At 35.6% G+C, this 15,408-nt stretch overlaps 3 protein-coding genes across 3 annotated transcripts; all 3 read right to left on the bottom strand.

Annotated features, from left to right (window-relative positions):
• Positions 1–59: 59 nt before the first annotated feature.
• LOC110844039 lies at positions 60–7,622 on the bottom strand. The gene is made up of 11 exons (XM_022090148.2): positions 7,435–7,622; positions 7,049–7,356; positions 6,258–6,943; positions 4,402–6,152; positions 4,292–4,329; positions 4,038–4,215; positions 2,555–2,770; positions 2,290–2,459; positions 1,754–2,203; positions 1,592–1,650; positions 60–1,477 (listed from the first exon to the last, which is right to left on the bottom strand). The coding sequence occupies exons 2-11, from the start codon at positions 7,354–7,356 to the stop codon at positions 909–911; spliced, it is 4,425 nt and encodes a 1,474-aa protein (XP_021945840.1). The 5' UTR covers positions 7,435–7,622; the 3' UTR covers positions 60–908.
• Positions 7,623–7,750: 128 nt separating this feature from the next.
• On the bottom strand, positions 7,751–9,217 carry LOC110843370. The gene is made up of 5 exons (XM_022089333.2): positions 9,012–9,217; positions 8,746–8,905; positions 8,501–8,648; positions 8,119–8,403; positions 7,751–8,040 (listed from the first exon to the last, which is right to left on the bottom strand). The coding sequence occupies exons 2-5, from the start codon at positions 8,889–8,891 to the stop codon at positions 7,846–7,848; spliced, it is 774 nt and encodes a 257-aa protein (XP_021945025.2). The 5' UTR covers positions 8,892–8,905; positions 9,012–9,217; the 3' UTR covers positions 7,751–7,845.
• A 1,105-nt stretch (positions 9,218–10,322) lies between these two features.
• On the bottom strand, positions 10,323–13,558 carry LOC110844893 (sodium-coupled monocarboxylate transporter 2). Its single transcript, XM_022091220.2, has 12 exons — positions 13,329–13,558; positions 13,007–13,215; positions 12,755–12,820; positions 12,624–12,675; positions 12,265–12,547; positions 12,048–12,125; positions 11,580–11,688; positions 11,376–11,490; positions 11,268–11,305; positions 11,062–11,199; positions 10,900–10,986; positions 10,323–10,821 (listed from the first exon to the last, which is right to left on the bottom strand). Exons 1-12 carry the CDS (start codon positions 13,483–13,485, stop codon positions 10,333–10,335), a joined length of 1,821 nt encoding a protein of 606 aa, XP_021946912.2. The 5' UTR covers positions 13,486–13,558; the 3' UTR covers positions 10,323–10,332.
• Positions 13,559–15,408: the final 1,850 nt, after the last annotated feature.

Raw genomic sequence — 15,408 nt, 5'->3', positions numbered from 1 at the left:
TTCTACTTCTTTGACTCCTTATTAAAATGAGGACGGCTGGGATATTCAAAAACTACAAGTTTTATTCAATTTTTTTTTATTATCAGTCTTTGACGTGGTTTTTAAGTAACATTTTATAAATTTCGGTATATAAAATAGGGTCAATTTTATACCATCCAACGAAAATTTAGTTTATTCCAACCAAAATTGCTGGAAATTGGTGGAAATGCCTTGATTGTTGACTAAATATTTATACCTTCTTATTTATCGTAAAATTTGAAGTACTTAAGGACAAGGAATTCGTTTATTTCTTATTTGGAAATTTAATTATTTTGTTGTGCATTTTAATGAAAGTTGTTGCAAAATAAATCAATTCGTTGCCCATTTCATAATTGGCGAAATTATTAATTTTGGTTGGATAAAGCTATATTTTCGTTGGACGGTTAAATTGGCACCCTATAAAATATTGTATAAATTAGGAATTAAGATTCATTATCCTCTGCCATTATAATTTGCATACTATGCAAATATACAATAAGCAAGCACAACAATAATATTATGACAAATTACTAAATAATGCATACATAAATAGTATACAAATTATGAAATGATGGTAGAGAGTAGTATTTACTAATATATGTATAGTACTAGCATGAAAGTTAGAAGGAACAATTTTTTAGCAAGCTGTTTTAACCTTGCTGTATAAAAGTAATAACAGTCTATCTATAAGTACGAAATACGATTGATTGATTTGATAATCGCTCTCCAATAAGTAGTTGTAGCATCATGATAATGATTGCATCCCCAATAATTATGCATTTCATCCAAATGTATAACATTCCAAATATTTTGCTGAAATAGCAACAAAAACAAAAATTCAACAAACTATATAATTGGGTTCGTATCTACAAGCAGGTAGAAATTATAGGTTAAAACTGGCGTCGATACATGTTTGGAGGATTTGGGGATGGTTTGGGATTGGTAATGTTCATAGTTCTATCCCAATTTGGAGGAATTTGAAACGTTTTTCCACGTCCAGGAACAAATCGTCCTCCTCGTCCTCCTTGTTGAGCTAGCGGAAGTTGTTGTTGTGCAGGTGGTTGCTGTTGTTGAAATTCCTTTTGATATTGAGTCAGGGGGGGTTGCTGCTGAGGTTGAGGGGTGTTGAACAAATTTGAGCCACTACGTTGTCCACCACCCATAGCTGAGTACATGCTGCTATTCCCTGAGGGTTGCTGGTATCGACTACCAATTTCATAATCACCACTCCCAACGCTAGGTCGGTTAAGTGGTGGTGGCGGCGGAGGAACAGTGGAAGCAGCCCAACTGGTAGCTTGAAACTCTGTCATCTTTTTTTGTTTTTTCTTTTCAGCTCGTTTCAGACGACGAAGTCCTCGTCTTTGCTTTTTTGACAGAGTCTTCCCACTTTCAATATTCTGATGTTTGAGGAGCATACATTTCTGTTCCGCAGTTTTCATATCAAAATCAATACAGGAAGCTAGAGAACAAAGTAAAAATAAATTATTGATTTGCCCCGATGTAGATACATGGGAATATGGGAGATATTAATTTGTAAATAATTATTGTATAAACACTCAAATCAATAACTTACCAAGCCACCGTTTGAAGCAGTATGTTAAAAATTGGGTGCCCATTTTATTGTAGAGTTTTCTAGAAAACAACCAAATTCATACGTATTAAAAATGTCATTTATGTATTATTGTCTGGAGGTATGCACAGCATACATCAATTATATAACGGAGTTTTTGCCTACCCAAAAAATTGGAATAATACAAGCGTTTCATTTTGAGTTGATAATCCCTTGTCGAACGACATTTTTACATAAGGACGACATTGTTTGTTCAAATTGGTGTAGTCAAGAACAATAGAAACTTCCACTTTGAATCGTAAGTTTTGACTTGAACAAACCAAATGTGCAGGCACTTCATCCATCAATACTTTAAGCATCGGAGTGGATTGTTTTCGAATAAATTTCGTATTCCTGAGATCACTTGGCTGCGCATGGGTTAATAGAGTAGATAGTTTCCCAGTACTTTGACAGAAAAAGGTTGTAGTGAAGTTCTCTTCAAAGCATGGAACAGAATTAAGTAAATCGGTCATTTTTGCAGATTTCTTATCCCCAAACTTTGCATAATCTGCGGGGCTAGTATCTTGATAGGTTGGATCCAATTCAATTTCAAACCCAAAACATTTTTTCCAAAATCTGCGTATATGCAAAAGATAGATTATTTCACCAAGTTCGAAAACAAATTTTACCTTTTTACCCTTTCGCAATATATGGTTTCTTACCTGTTGTTAAATTCCTTCATAAATTGAAGGAATAATGTTTGTAATTTTCCTCGAATTCCATAAGCAAAGTCATTCGATTCAATAGCTTCACAAAACAAGTTTTTTATGAAAGGGCACAACGTCATTTTTGGAACTGGATATGGATTGAGAAGTCTGCTATTTTCAATAGGCTACAAAAGAAAATAATCAATATACAAGTTGAAACTTTACAAGTATGTTTAATGTTTGAATATAAAAATAAAAACATTTTAATGGTACAATGTACCATTTCATAACCATCCTCTTCTTGCTCGTCTTCTGAGGATGAGCTATCGTCGGAAGTTTCTGAGTCCAGAAACTCTGTACTTTGTCGTCTTGTAGATTTACCATGGCTTGCGTCCTCTTGGCTAAAGGCAGTACCATCCTCATAACGTAATGGGCCTTTCGTAGCAGTCACGCCCAATGATAAATGATCAACAACATAATCCGATACTCCTCCTCCCTGAGTAAATAAATAAAGAAATAAAAAATATCAATTGGCTCACAGCTATGAAATTACTAGATAAATTGGTAATGATTTATGACTCTCGTGTTGATTGTAGGAAAGTACAAACCGCTCATTACAAACCCCGCATTACAAACCGCTCCTTTAAAACCCGGCTCCTTACAAACCGCTTATTACAAACCTGCTTACTACAAACCCTGCTCATTACAAACCCTGGACACTATAAACCCGAAAAGGTGATTGGTGAGTTGTAAAATAATCAAATATTCAAGATATGTTTTTACAAATCTGATTGCATGAATTAATTTTTATATAAAACATGAAATTTTGCGCAAACTTTTTATAAACTAGTATGTCCCAAAAATATAAATCAATGGAAGTACACTCGTAGGAAACTGAGATTAAATTATTACTGGCCGAAGTATATGTACATACATACATAGACCGGTATGGTATGGTAATAACGAGCGTTACCGTTTGAAAATTTTACCATTCAGAAACAGACTACCACCAACTCGATAGGAAATTACCAATCCAGTATGGAGGATAAACGTACATAGACGGTAAAACATATGGTAGCGTCATATACGTACTCCGGCCAGTGATGAGCCTAAGAGCGTACATATGTGAATATCCCGGATTTTTTACAGTACCTACATATATGTTTTTTAAAAATAATTATTACTAATAAAAATAATTATTATTACTACAAATTTTTCAGAGGTCTTTTGACCTGGTTCCGCAGAAACCCAAAAAATTTTACGAGGCTAAGAGGCCTCCTCGCACAGCAATGCAAAGTTTCCAAGGAGGCCAATAAGCCTCCGTACGTTTTAAAAGGTTAATTTGTACTTGAAATCACAGTATGAAAATATGAAGAGTGCACAGTGTGAGGTATATTTATTGTTATTCCGTAATCTATTTAGCTCTATGTCCGTAACACTTCATTTCATTTAGGAGTACGCTCCTTTGAGAAGTCTAAAATCTAATTTTTAAAATGAAATGAAATCCTATTTTAAAAAAACATTGGGAACACTTGTTTGAATATTTAGACATTTTACTAACTTAATTTTTGGGATTATGTGCCCTGGGTTTATAATTAGCAGGGTTTGTAATGATCCGGGTTTGTATTGAGCGGGTTTGTAATAAGCGGTTTGTAAGGAGCCGGGTTTGTAATGAGCGGTTTGAAACGAGGGGTTTGTAACAAGCGGTTTGTACTTTCCGCCGACCCTCGTGTTCATCAGCATCACATTTTTCTTAATCTTACATAATGCTGCATGCGTGGATACTTTGGAGGAGGAGGAGGTGGTGGTTCTTCAGAATATATTGACAGATTTGGGTTTCGAAGAATTGGCATTTTCTGTGACGGGGCTACAGGTGCAATGGGTTTCTTTTGAGCATAGTTGAGAAATGAAGAAGGGGGCTGCAATGTCGGTTGCTCCAGACTATAATTACAATAATAATAATTTATTATTTTATTTGACCTTATTTTATTTAATGATAATTTGTTATGTTACTTAACTTTTGCTAAATTCTTCCCACTCTGTGTTAAGCCAATCCTAAAGGTTTCAAAAATAGTGTGTGAGAATATTTACTCTTTCAGTATCACTGTGGATAAAGTAATAACTTACATCTTGGTCCATCTTTTTCGCATCCTTTGGTGTAGTAATAATTGCATTACTTGTGTTATTACTAATAATCCCCCCAGGTTCACGAATCGGGTCTCTTCTAGTAACTTGGTTTGATGGAAGTGTCTTGTAACGATCATCGTAACGATCATCATTATTAGCGTTATTCTGATTTGTATTATATCCATTAATCTCCTGCCTAATTAAACTGGCGGTGTTTGTTGAAAGATTACGTCGTGGTCCAAGTGGAAAAAGATTTGGATTCGTGCTACTGTCCCCAAACGCCGTACGAGTGTTTGCTTTGCTGAAAGTTGGACCTGAATTATTCTGGGGCGCTACTTGAGGTGCATTCCATTGATCTTTTTGAAACGGTTTGTGTCGCAATCTTTCTGTTCGATCATGTTCTCCTTTCAATCTCTGGTTTTGAATTGGTTGTTGTTGCTGTTTTTCCAGCTCTCGTTGTCTTTGGAATTTCTGTTCTTCTTGTTGTTTTTGAATGAAAAGCCGTTGTTCCATCTCCTCATTTTTGATAAACCGTTGTCTCTCTTCCTCCCTTTCCCGTTGAAGGCGACGCCTCCGGTCATCGTCCTCTTTTTGAAGCCTTTGCGTTCGCTCTTCCTCTTCACGAATTTTACGGCGTTGCTGCAGCAGCTCCACGTGTTCTCTTTCACGCTGACGTTGAATCCTTTCCTCTTCTTGTTGACGATCTTTACGCTGCTTTTCTTCCAACTCTTTTGCATTTTTTATCTGAAGTAAACGTTGCTGCTCTTGCTGAACTAATTTGTGCATTTCCTGAAATTGTCTCTGCTTTTCGGCTTCCCTTTCTTGCTCAATTCTTTCATCTTCAGCAGTTGTAAGGAACATGTTCATCAAAGATGGTTTGCTAGAGTTCAATACACGTTCAAGTTTTTCACCGGTTTTCCACGCTGTTATTTGAAATTTCTTCATTCCATCATTGTCAATATTAAGGGAAAGGTTTAAACTTGGATCAAACAAATCTTGAACACAAAATTGATGTTCTGAATCTCCAAAGTTAAGGCTCTTTTTACAAATATCTCCATCTGGACCTATTCTTAGCTTTGTTGCAAAATCGTCGGGTAAATTTTTTTGATTTTGTGGAGTTAAATCGGCCTTCTTAATAAACTTGCCATACCATAATGACAATGCATTGTCTTTTAAACTTGCTATTCCAAATCGTTGGAAAAAATCTTGCATCAAGCTCATTGTGCTCAAAGCCATGATAGACTTATCCTGTAAAATGAGTGTATTTGGAGCAGGAAGTTTTGACGTATCGGTAGAAAAAGACAGATCTATTCCTTCATGAATAATTTTCCTATCAGGTTTCTCGCTCTGAAGCTTAGCCAAAGTAGGAATTACATTTCGATTGGACAAGTGGAATAGCATGAGCAACACTAAAATTCGCCCATTGGTATTTTCAGGAAGCGAGTCCAGAATTGTATTTGTCGAAGACCAATATCGTATTAATACCAATAATGGTCGAACTCGGGGATCGATAGTACAATAAAATTTCAGCAGGGAGGCTTCTTGGACAAGTGCATATCTTGGCGACGAGATGTTCAAAGTGACAATGATTCCTGACTCTACATGTACAAAATTTATAATGTCTTCAGTTTTGGAAACTTTGGAGCAAAACCTCGAATTATCCTGTTCCACTTTGAGAATTTGAAACAGATTATTCCAATGTTGAGATGAATTTATTTCCCAAGGTTGTTTCTGAACGGATAGCACATTGTCTGAAAGTGACAATGACATTATTAATATGCATACTGACATATGTATATACATATACATATAGTATACGCATGAATAAAGTCAAATTGAGGAGCCGACTAACTTACCAAACAAATCAACAAAAACATGGACTGGATCAGCATTATTGCCAATTCCTACATGATCCATCCCGAACGGAAAAAGGGTGCATTTAGGATACCTGGATTTGATTAAGGCTGACAATTCTTGCAAAATTTTATGTCGTCCTTCCAAAAATGGCTCAGAGAGTATGATATTCTTGCAAAAGGTTTCCAACTGATCTTCGAGTGTCATATCTGATAAAACTTTGGATAAATGCTCAATCATCTTTGTACTGAATAAATCATGGTCGTCCTCCTCAGTTTTCTTTTGTTCCTTTTCATCCGTTCCTCTTTCTTCGTGGATCCCTGGGTCAGGTGGATCCGCAGCCACCGATTCTTGATCTAGGTTAGTCTCACTCTGTGGGCTTTTCAAAAGTTCTTCTTCCTCCTCCTCAGTGTACATGGTCTGAAGAGACTCCAATGCCGTCGGATCATCGTCATCATTGGACTCCCAATATTCTGACGCCAAAAGTCCAATACTCGACACTGCTGGCCCATTTGCATCACCGGTTGCACTATTATTCAAATCCTGGGCTTGATTTGATCGTTTCGCTAGACTCGCCAACTCTGGCATCCCTTGGGCGTATTCATACTTTCGACGGAAAAATATTTGCTTCCCTTGAATTTGATGAGCTACTTTCTTTTGACCCGTCAAAATTTTATTGACTGGTTCTCTAGAAAATAATTACAATTAATTAAAACAGGTGACATTTTCAGAGTTTCAAATAGCTGATAATATAGTCAGATAAACTAACAAATAACTAAGGTCAATAACTTACTGAGAATCATACTTTACGAAATAAAATTCCGTCCTTCTTTCATCTTGTTGTCTAACGAGGTCAATTATTGTTCCAAATTTTGCAAGATATGCAATTAACGACTGAGTGCTAATGTCCTTTACTTCAGTCACTTGGAGGCAGCAATCCTTGTCCTCAATCCAGGCCTCGTGACCGTTGTCCAAGGACCCAACCTGGGCCTGATGTGATTCCGAGCTGAGATGGCTCAGCCAGTATTCGTAACTACTAGACCAGAGGTCACACGGTACGCACTTCAAGGGACGACCTGCACCTCCACTCCCCAACAGCATCTGTCATATTACAAAATAAACAATAATTCCATGTTTTTAAATTTAAATCCAATGGTTTGTTTTCAAAAATATACTAACCTTGCAAGAAATGCAATTTTTTACGGCAAATCAATTTAACGTGCAGCCTTATTATGTAACTAACCCTAAGTCACATCCACAAACTTCACTTGTAATATTGTGCAAATTAACGTGATATTTGATAAACACAGTTTTAAGTTTTTTTTACAAATAATCAACTCGGCCGGACTCGAGTGCATGGAATAAGATATACTAAACTTCTCCCCAACTCACAAGTCGCACATCGCCCTAAATGTAATGCAATAACGATGTAAATAAATACTTGCTTGCTAGATTAGCATGAGCAATATCGATAAGACAATACCAGAAAGAACGATTTCGTTCAAAAAACCTTTATTCAACGAATCATTGCTGCTAATTTACATTTAATTCAAAAGATTCAGTATTAAGATTTGCGTTGATCACAACTATTCACAACCACCCCTCGTGGTGAAGTTCGCCATTCTTAAACGAGTCCAAATGGGAAGATATGTTGAAAGGGTCTTCAGGATATTGATACTCTGGCTCATCTTCTCCCTTGCAATAAGTTCCACGAGTTTTGATCATCAACTCCCTCTCAATGTGGGGTGTGGCATGGTGAATAAAAACCTCCCATGCAACCTCTCCCTGCATGTTTAAATAGCATGGTCAATAATTACGTAATTTGTAATTTGCATACACGTAAGTAAATCTGCATGAACTTACGGATGAAAGCACGGTTCGTTGCTGAAAGTCGACCAGCACGTCCTTATTGTAGATGAAGTCCAGTAGCATGGATCGGTCTTCCAGGGTCCATCCCTCATCTTCATTGAAGTAATCGGTCCTCGTTGTTCCATCCGAATTGAGAGTCACGAGGGGATTGTAGGAGGGTCCAAGGCATAAGGTGCATCGAATCCCTGTGCCTATCAGGGCAGCGACGTGGTCGGAGCGCAGAGGACGGATATCCTTGAGAGCGACGCTAATGATGTCACCGTAGTCTACCAGCTTGACCTTATAAAATACGATACACAATAGCATTTTTTAGGCATGTAACATGTTATAAATTGGCATATATACATATGAAAGATGTATAAAAAGTACCACTTACCACAAAAAGATCACGGCCAGACGAGTCGTGGTTAAGGAAAACTGCCCGGTGCCAGGCTCGGTCCAGTGGACGCAAGACAGCCAACGGTTGACCCTTCTCCATTCTGTCCAAGTCCCCAGGTCTCTGTTCCATATGATCATAAACCGACCTAAACAAAATGATAAAATACACGAGCATTGAATGAATTATTTTAATAATCATAATCATGCAATTGTATAAATATATAATTTTTCACTGAAACTTACTGCATTTCCTCCATCAAGTGCTCCAAATTATTCCATTCCGATTGTAAAACTACGTAAAAGTTTCCAGGAGAGATGACCTCGCCAAGGACGCAGACAAGTTTGGCTCCGGGTTGGACCAAATCGTCATAGTATGTAAACTTGCTCATGTTCCTAAAAATATCTAGTAAATATCTCGTAAATATCTAGTAAAATACTAGTTTGGAATTTCACTGGTTTTCGCCCGAAATTTACTGAACATGAGATTACAAGACAAAAATAATATTTACCTTGTCACAGTTAGGACTGACTATTAAAATGTTTTAATGACGTATTTTTACTTTTTGAAGTATTATTATTGTTATTATTATTAAATATGTCCAACTCAACGTTTCCGGAGCAGAAGTCAGAGTGGTAATGAATTACGAACTCCACAATAGCTGAGAGTCCAAAACCAGATGTAACCTGAGTGGTCGACTGTGCGACGCTGCTAGTGGAGCACGACAGTGTTACGTATGTAAGAAAGAATGCGTATTTATCACTCGGGTGCAATCTTTCCTTATTATTATTATTATTATTATTTATGCAAATAAACTAATGAAAATCCCACTCTCTCGAAGAAATCTAATTTCTCAGAAGTATTTTTTCCAGTTTTGTCATATTTTTTAACAATGAAAATTATCTTTTTCATACAAATCAAAGCCTGATTTTGACAGGATATGGAATCGATAAACTTAATTTGGCCGTGAAACTTTAGTACTGGCAAACACTATTGTTAGTTTTAATAATGCCGTTAATATAAAGCACAATTGTTGCATTCTGATGTCATAAAACTAGCAGTCTGTTAATGCACTTTCAATTTCATACTAGTGCAAGACTAGTTATATCCAGAATGTACAGGAATTTATCGCCTTCTTTGAGAGCCCCACATTTGGGGTGGTTCTCAGTTGTGGTTAACATAATTATAACTATAATTACAACTGTAGACTGCAATGATGATGTGCCAAATCAAGGTTAGTAATAATGTTAATTAAAAAAAAGTATATCCACAAATATTTTAATTCATTTAACTAATTTGATTCCAACAGTCTCAAATCTGGATTTTGAAGCAATTCAAGACAAAGTATCAGATTTAAAACGAATAATATTGGATGGACTGGAATCAATAAAAGAGGATGCATTAGCTGATGAACATGTAGGCACTGGTAGGACAATTGCTCGTCTTGTCGACAACGCAATCGCCACTGTAAATGAAGCTTGCGAAATCATAGGTGGGGAGATAAGGGACAAGAGTTTGACAAAAATCTCAGCAAGGACACAAATTCACAAGGTGGAGAGAGAGCTGCTTAATTTGAAGAGTCGAGTCGTTAAAGAAATACAAAACTTAAATTCAAATACAGTCGTCAGAATTATTAACAAAGCAATTACATGTTATCAAACTGTTGTAAAAGTTGTCCATGAACTAGATGACCTATTGGATAATTAATTTGATACCTATGAATGTATATATGTAGGTTAGGTGTATACGAAGTAATTATAATTACTGCGTAATAATTGCTCAAGTAGGAATATTAAATCTGGCATGCATTATAAAGTATTTAGTTACAATGTTTACAATCCATGAGTTTTATTAGTTTCATCGCTTACACCATTTTTTAAGGTATCTTTCTCCTCAACTAAATTTGCAATTTGATTTGGTGCAACCCATTTCCAAAGTGTTAAAAAATACTCATTTAAGCATTCTTTTTTGACTGGTTTATCCCTGTCTAAATTGCTCAGTTTTATTGTCAAACTAAAGAATAATCCAAAGAAAACGGAGCCGAGCACACCAATTCCGTGGAACAAGAGATAAGATGTGGAAACGAGCTTAATGTAAGGAGAATCATTTTCATGGCGTTCCTTCCAATCAAAACCTGGAGCATATGAATGGTTCACATGTTTGATGTTCTCCAAGTCTATTCCCGACAAGTAGGCGGAACAATTTTCTGTAGAAACTGAGAGTGACTGGTCTGGTAAAAGTTTATTCATTCCAGCGATTGATGAACCGATTGTTAATAATCCTGTGAACATGAAAGAAGAAACCACCCCGAGGAAAGCACCCTGTACACACGGAAAAAAATAATCAGATCATATATTATTGTCATAATTTTGCTGTGTATTACAACGTCGTGTATTTACCCACGAATTTGCGAACGGAAAAATAATTCCTAGCGTAAAGAGGCCTGTTGTTGGACCCATAACCATCCCCCCAATCGAAATTGCTACCTAGTTTAATTAATTATTTGTAGAAACTTAAGCATTACGGGTTAAATATTTGTGACATTAGATATAATAAATTACAGGATAAATATTTCCCATATTCATTGCAATGAAGACAAATCCAAACGAGAGAATCCCTGACACAATAGAAACAATCCTGGAAACGTTCAGGAGCACTGCGTCCGATATATCGGGTTTAAACTTTCTCACATAATCTTCCTAAGATTTATTTAATATTGAGTTCAATAAATTTTTAAGACTTTAATATTATTAAAAAAAGTTATTACTGTGATTATAGCTGCTAGTGAATTTAGTCCACTGGAAACTGTACTAAATTATTGGAACATGGAATGATTTATACAATTAGGGAAATCAGTAGAAAATTCGCCCTTCACCTGTAGATAAGCTAGCACACGTAATTCCAGCGACAAACACTCCACTCAATCCGGGATAGTCGCCCAATATGTCCATCACCAAGAATGGAATTGTTTGATCAGAGGACTCGATCAACTGAAAATATTCTCATCTCTTAATAATTATCTAAGCAGTCAAATATATGTAAATACATATATATATATTAGCATTTATGGTCATCGTACTTTCGCTGAATATGGGTCACAATGAAAGTACTTTCCAAGAATAATTAGTCCGCTCATGACCACGCACGTCATCATTACAGTTAATGCCACGTAATTGATTAGAATCGCTCTGCCAGATTTGAATATTTAAGTTAAATATTCCAAATGTGCGTTAAATAATTTAACACGCCATTTTTCATCCATAAATAAGAGTAGCAATAAATAAGTACAGGGTGGTTTAAATGTCAGAGTACAATGGAAAATTTTTCAATGGGAAAAATTCGTAAATTTCCATTAGTTACAGATTTGGGATTGAGATTTTTATTAATTTTTATCAAAACTTATGGAACACTGATGATAAAATTATTAAAATATTGGATTTCAGGTGCAAAATTTCGGTAACTAATGGAGATTTGCGAATTTTTCCCATTGAAAAATTTTCCATTGTAACCTGACATTTAAACCACCCTGTATATTTGAATGACTCACTTCCTCACAGTCTTCAAATCAGGCATGGATGAGTACCGTTGAATATTTGCCTGCGTTCCGGCGAAAAAATTCAGGTACCTTAAAATTTTAAGGTACCTTAAAAAAAGGTACTTAAAAAGGTACTTTATTAAAGTACCTTAAGAAAGGTACTTAAAAATGTACTTAATTAAGGTACTTAAAAAGGTACTTAATTAAGGTACTTAAAAAATTAAGGTACATGAAAAATCCTCCAAAAACAATGGACCAAACTGTGTGCCTCGTCCTAGGGTCAGTGTCAAATCGAAAAAATTCTATACGGCGTGTTTCCTCCAGTTTCTCCCATATTGATTGAAATCCTTCATCCGAGAAACCTTTGATATTAATTGCCAACATTGACCCAATCATAATTATTGCTTGCAATGCATCCGTCATCAAAACGGCACGAAATCCTCCAATTGACGCGTAAAATATGCAAACGGCGAATATAATGGCAACCGATAAATTAATGTCGAATCCAGTCACTGTTTAAATTAATTTATCATGACATAATTATAAAGCTGAGTATTTTCTGCATGTATTCAAATTTATGTATCCAACCTTGGTTCAGCGCAAGACTTGGGCCATACACCACAAGAGAACAATACATTATCTGTAATATAGAGTAAAAATAATATGGTTTTCAATTTTATGTCTTATCCACAAAATTAGCACTTTAAATTTAAACTTACCAAGTAAAGAATATTAATGATGGAAACAAGGTACCGAACTGCAGAATTAAAGCGAATTTCCAGGTACTGTTGCAAATAAATGAATTTCTTACGCTTTTGAAGGGGTTGCGAATTACTAAGCCTACAAGTATTACCGTAGCCACCTAAGGTAGGGCAGGCCAGAGACCAAATTTACGGTCCATGGTTTTTGTTTCTCGTAAGATGAGACAGCCCTACCTTAGGTGGCTACGGTAATACATAATGTTACTATACCTCGTATGATGAAGTCAACTGCATTTTGAAATACACGTTGGCATACACGTAAATGAGCACAAAGGTCATTGGGATGAACGAAATAATAACGGTTAAGTATTGTGTTCCATATAAATACACTTCCATAGGATTTCCCAGCATCGCGATAGCAGAAATAAAACTGGACATCAAGGATAAGGCAACGGGGACTGCTGACATTTGTCTGCTACCTAATTTTGTATGTAAATTTTAAGAGAATTTTTCAATCGTTGATTTTTTTTTCATATGTATCCTATATGTATTACATGTATCTTTATCATAGGTATTAAATATTGCAGTTTACCCATGAGATATTCGTCTTTGCTTTGCTCTTTGCGTTTATATACTCCATAGAAAAGACCAATCCCTGTTGATAACACTAGTACAATGGAAAATACCGTATATTCCTCCCAACCAAACTTGTCCTTAAGGGTCTCAGAGTAATTTGATTCTTTATTCATGTTTCTAATTTTTGTTAAAAGTAAATTGACACTAAAACAAACGAATTGAATTTGAAAGACTGTTGTCTGATGGTGATTGAATTGTATTTTGATTATGAGATAAGTATAATCTAGAGATACATACATATGCACATATGTATGCATATAATTATTATGCTCATAAAGTATATATCCACATATGCAAATGGGATGAAATCTGACGTGCTCGTGATAAAACAATGGGGATTTATCGATACATAAAAGAATGCACAATGGGAATATGATTGACTTTAATTTAAAATAAAATTCAGTTTCCACATGATTAAAACATTTAGGAAGTCAAGTGTGTATAATTTTAAGGTTAATCATTGAAATCATTTTACAAATTCTACAATTTTAGGCACGTATGTACATACGTATTATATGTATGTACATACATATGCAATATGTGTGCTATTTGTACATATTTATATTAATAAAGGTTACAACGGCTATAGTACAACTACTGGTGCGAAAACATCATTAACTGTCATATATAATTCATAGCGTTTTTACGTGGTTGTTGTTGATGTCAGGTTGTCAATTTGTCACAAGTTATATTTATGTAGGTTAACAATAATGTCTCGAGACCGATGTTTGTAAACTAGTTTTGGAGGTGTAAACAGTAGTAATTATTTCAATTGCAGTGGGCAAATAATCAATTTTCTCAATTTTTACTTCAAGAATGGAACAGGCGGACCCATACACAGGTTCAGATATATTTAGAGATGTTGATATCAAATTTGTCAGTCTTGAACCACCATTCAATTGTGCACTATAGCGCTCCCGAATTGTTAGAATGTCAAGAACTCTTTGCATTGCATTGTATTTTCATAATGATGAATAAACTGCATAGTTTTCATAACTTTATTGGCATTGCATAATGCTTCCGTCATGCATTTTCCATTTCAAACCAACGTTTATTAGACACACCGTCCAAGTAAAATCCAGGAGTTGTTTGTACACATTCGAAAATGGGTGTTCTACACATTGCTCTATTTTTTATTGCAACACTTTTTGAAGCACATTTTGCCGCAAGCAATAACAGCTTCAATAATAATGTTAACTTGTTTATTGGTATTTCTGCCAACATTAGTCTTGAATCGGAAAGTTTAATTGTACAATTTAGTACAATGTGCAACGACAAAAACGACGACAATAACAGGAAAAGCTATCAATCACTTACACTACAATCAACGAGTCTACAGTATACGAGGCTTCAGTTTGTCCATCAAAGATTTTTGAATGGGTCCATCATCATTTTTATGTCCTTAAATTTGGGCGAGTTTTCAAAATTTTGGAGAATATCTTTCCCAATGATGCAATATTCTCGTGGAATACTTGTCGTAGACCAGTCTTTGAATAACAAATCTAAAGGTGAAGAGGATACCTTGCAGCAGATACAAAAAATCCAGCCTTATGAACAGTTTCTACCACTTATCATAGTCCTGTTACAAGGCGTACATTGGGCCGTTTCTTGTTATCAAATTTCCTGTAATTTAGGAGCATCTACTGACGGCACAAAACCAATCACTATCCCTTTGAATCAGTCAAATATAATAGTCCAATTAATCATTTCGTCATTTTGTTCGTCATCACCAAATTCGTACCTTCCTGGGAAGGACAAAACAAGGTCAGATTTCATGGGAGCTGAAGTTTTGGTTCAAGCTGGGGTGGACGTCGTGTGGGAGAACATACTTGAAAAGTCACTTCAAGACTTATCTCAAACAATTGGATTGGCTACAATAGAGGAACGAACCATTAGAGGAAAATATCAACCAGCCGGCTCACGTCTCTTTTTTATTTGGGCCATTCTTCAAAAGAAACTAAATTTTACATCACTTCTACTGGAACGAGCTGTATACTTATTAAAGATCAAGACAAATTTGACAAAAACTCAAAAAA

Source organism: Folsomia candida, unplaced genomic scaffold (genome assembly GCF_002217175.1).
Source record: "Folsomia candida strain VU population unplaced genomic scaffold, ASM221717v1 Fcan01_Sc002, whole genome shotgun sequence".
Lineage (NCBI taxonomy): Eukaryota > Metazoa > Arthropoda > Collembola > Entomobryomorpha > Isotomidae > Folsomia > Folsomia candida.
Note: the sequence above shows the minus strand (reverse complement) of the source record. Positions and strands in the feature narration are given on the sequence as shown.

Coding starts and splice junctions, on each gene's coding strand:
- LOC110844039 (XM_022090148.2), bottom strand. CDS start 7,356: ATGCTGTTGGGGAGTGGAGGTGCAGGTCGTCCCTTGAAGTGCGTACCG. Junction 2,460..2,554: donor AAGAGGATGGTTATGAAATG/GTACATTGTACC, acceptor TTTCTTTTGTAG/CCTATTGAAAATAGCAGACT. Junction 2,204..2,289: donor ATGAAGGAATTTAACAACAG/GTAAGAAACCAT, acceptor GCATATACGCAG/ATTTTGGAAAAAATGTTTTG.
- LOC110843370 (XM_022089333.2), bottom strand. CDS start 8,891: ATGAGCAAGTTTACATACTATGACGATTTGGTCCAACCCGGAGCCAAA. Junction 8,404..8,500: donor CTGGCCGTGATCTTTTTGTG/GTAAGTGGTACT, acceptor GTATTTTATAAG/GTCAAGCTGGTAGACTACGG. Junction 8,041..8,118: donor AACGAACCGTGCTTTCATCC/GTAAGTTCATGC, acceptor TTAAACATGCAG/GGAGAGGTTGCATGGGAGGT.
- LOC110844893 (XM_022091220.2), bottom strand. CDS start 13,485: ATGAATAAAGAATCAAATTACTCTGAGACCCTTAAGGACAAGTTTGGT. Junction 11,689..12,047: donor GATTTGAAGACTGTGAGGAA/GTGAGTCATTCA, acceptor CAAATCTGGCAG/AGCGATTCTAATCAATTACG. Junction 10,822..10,899: donor TTCCGTTCGCAAATTCGTGG/GTAAATACACGA, acceptor CCGTGTGTACAG/GGTGCTTTCCTCGGGGTGGT.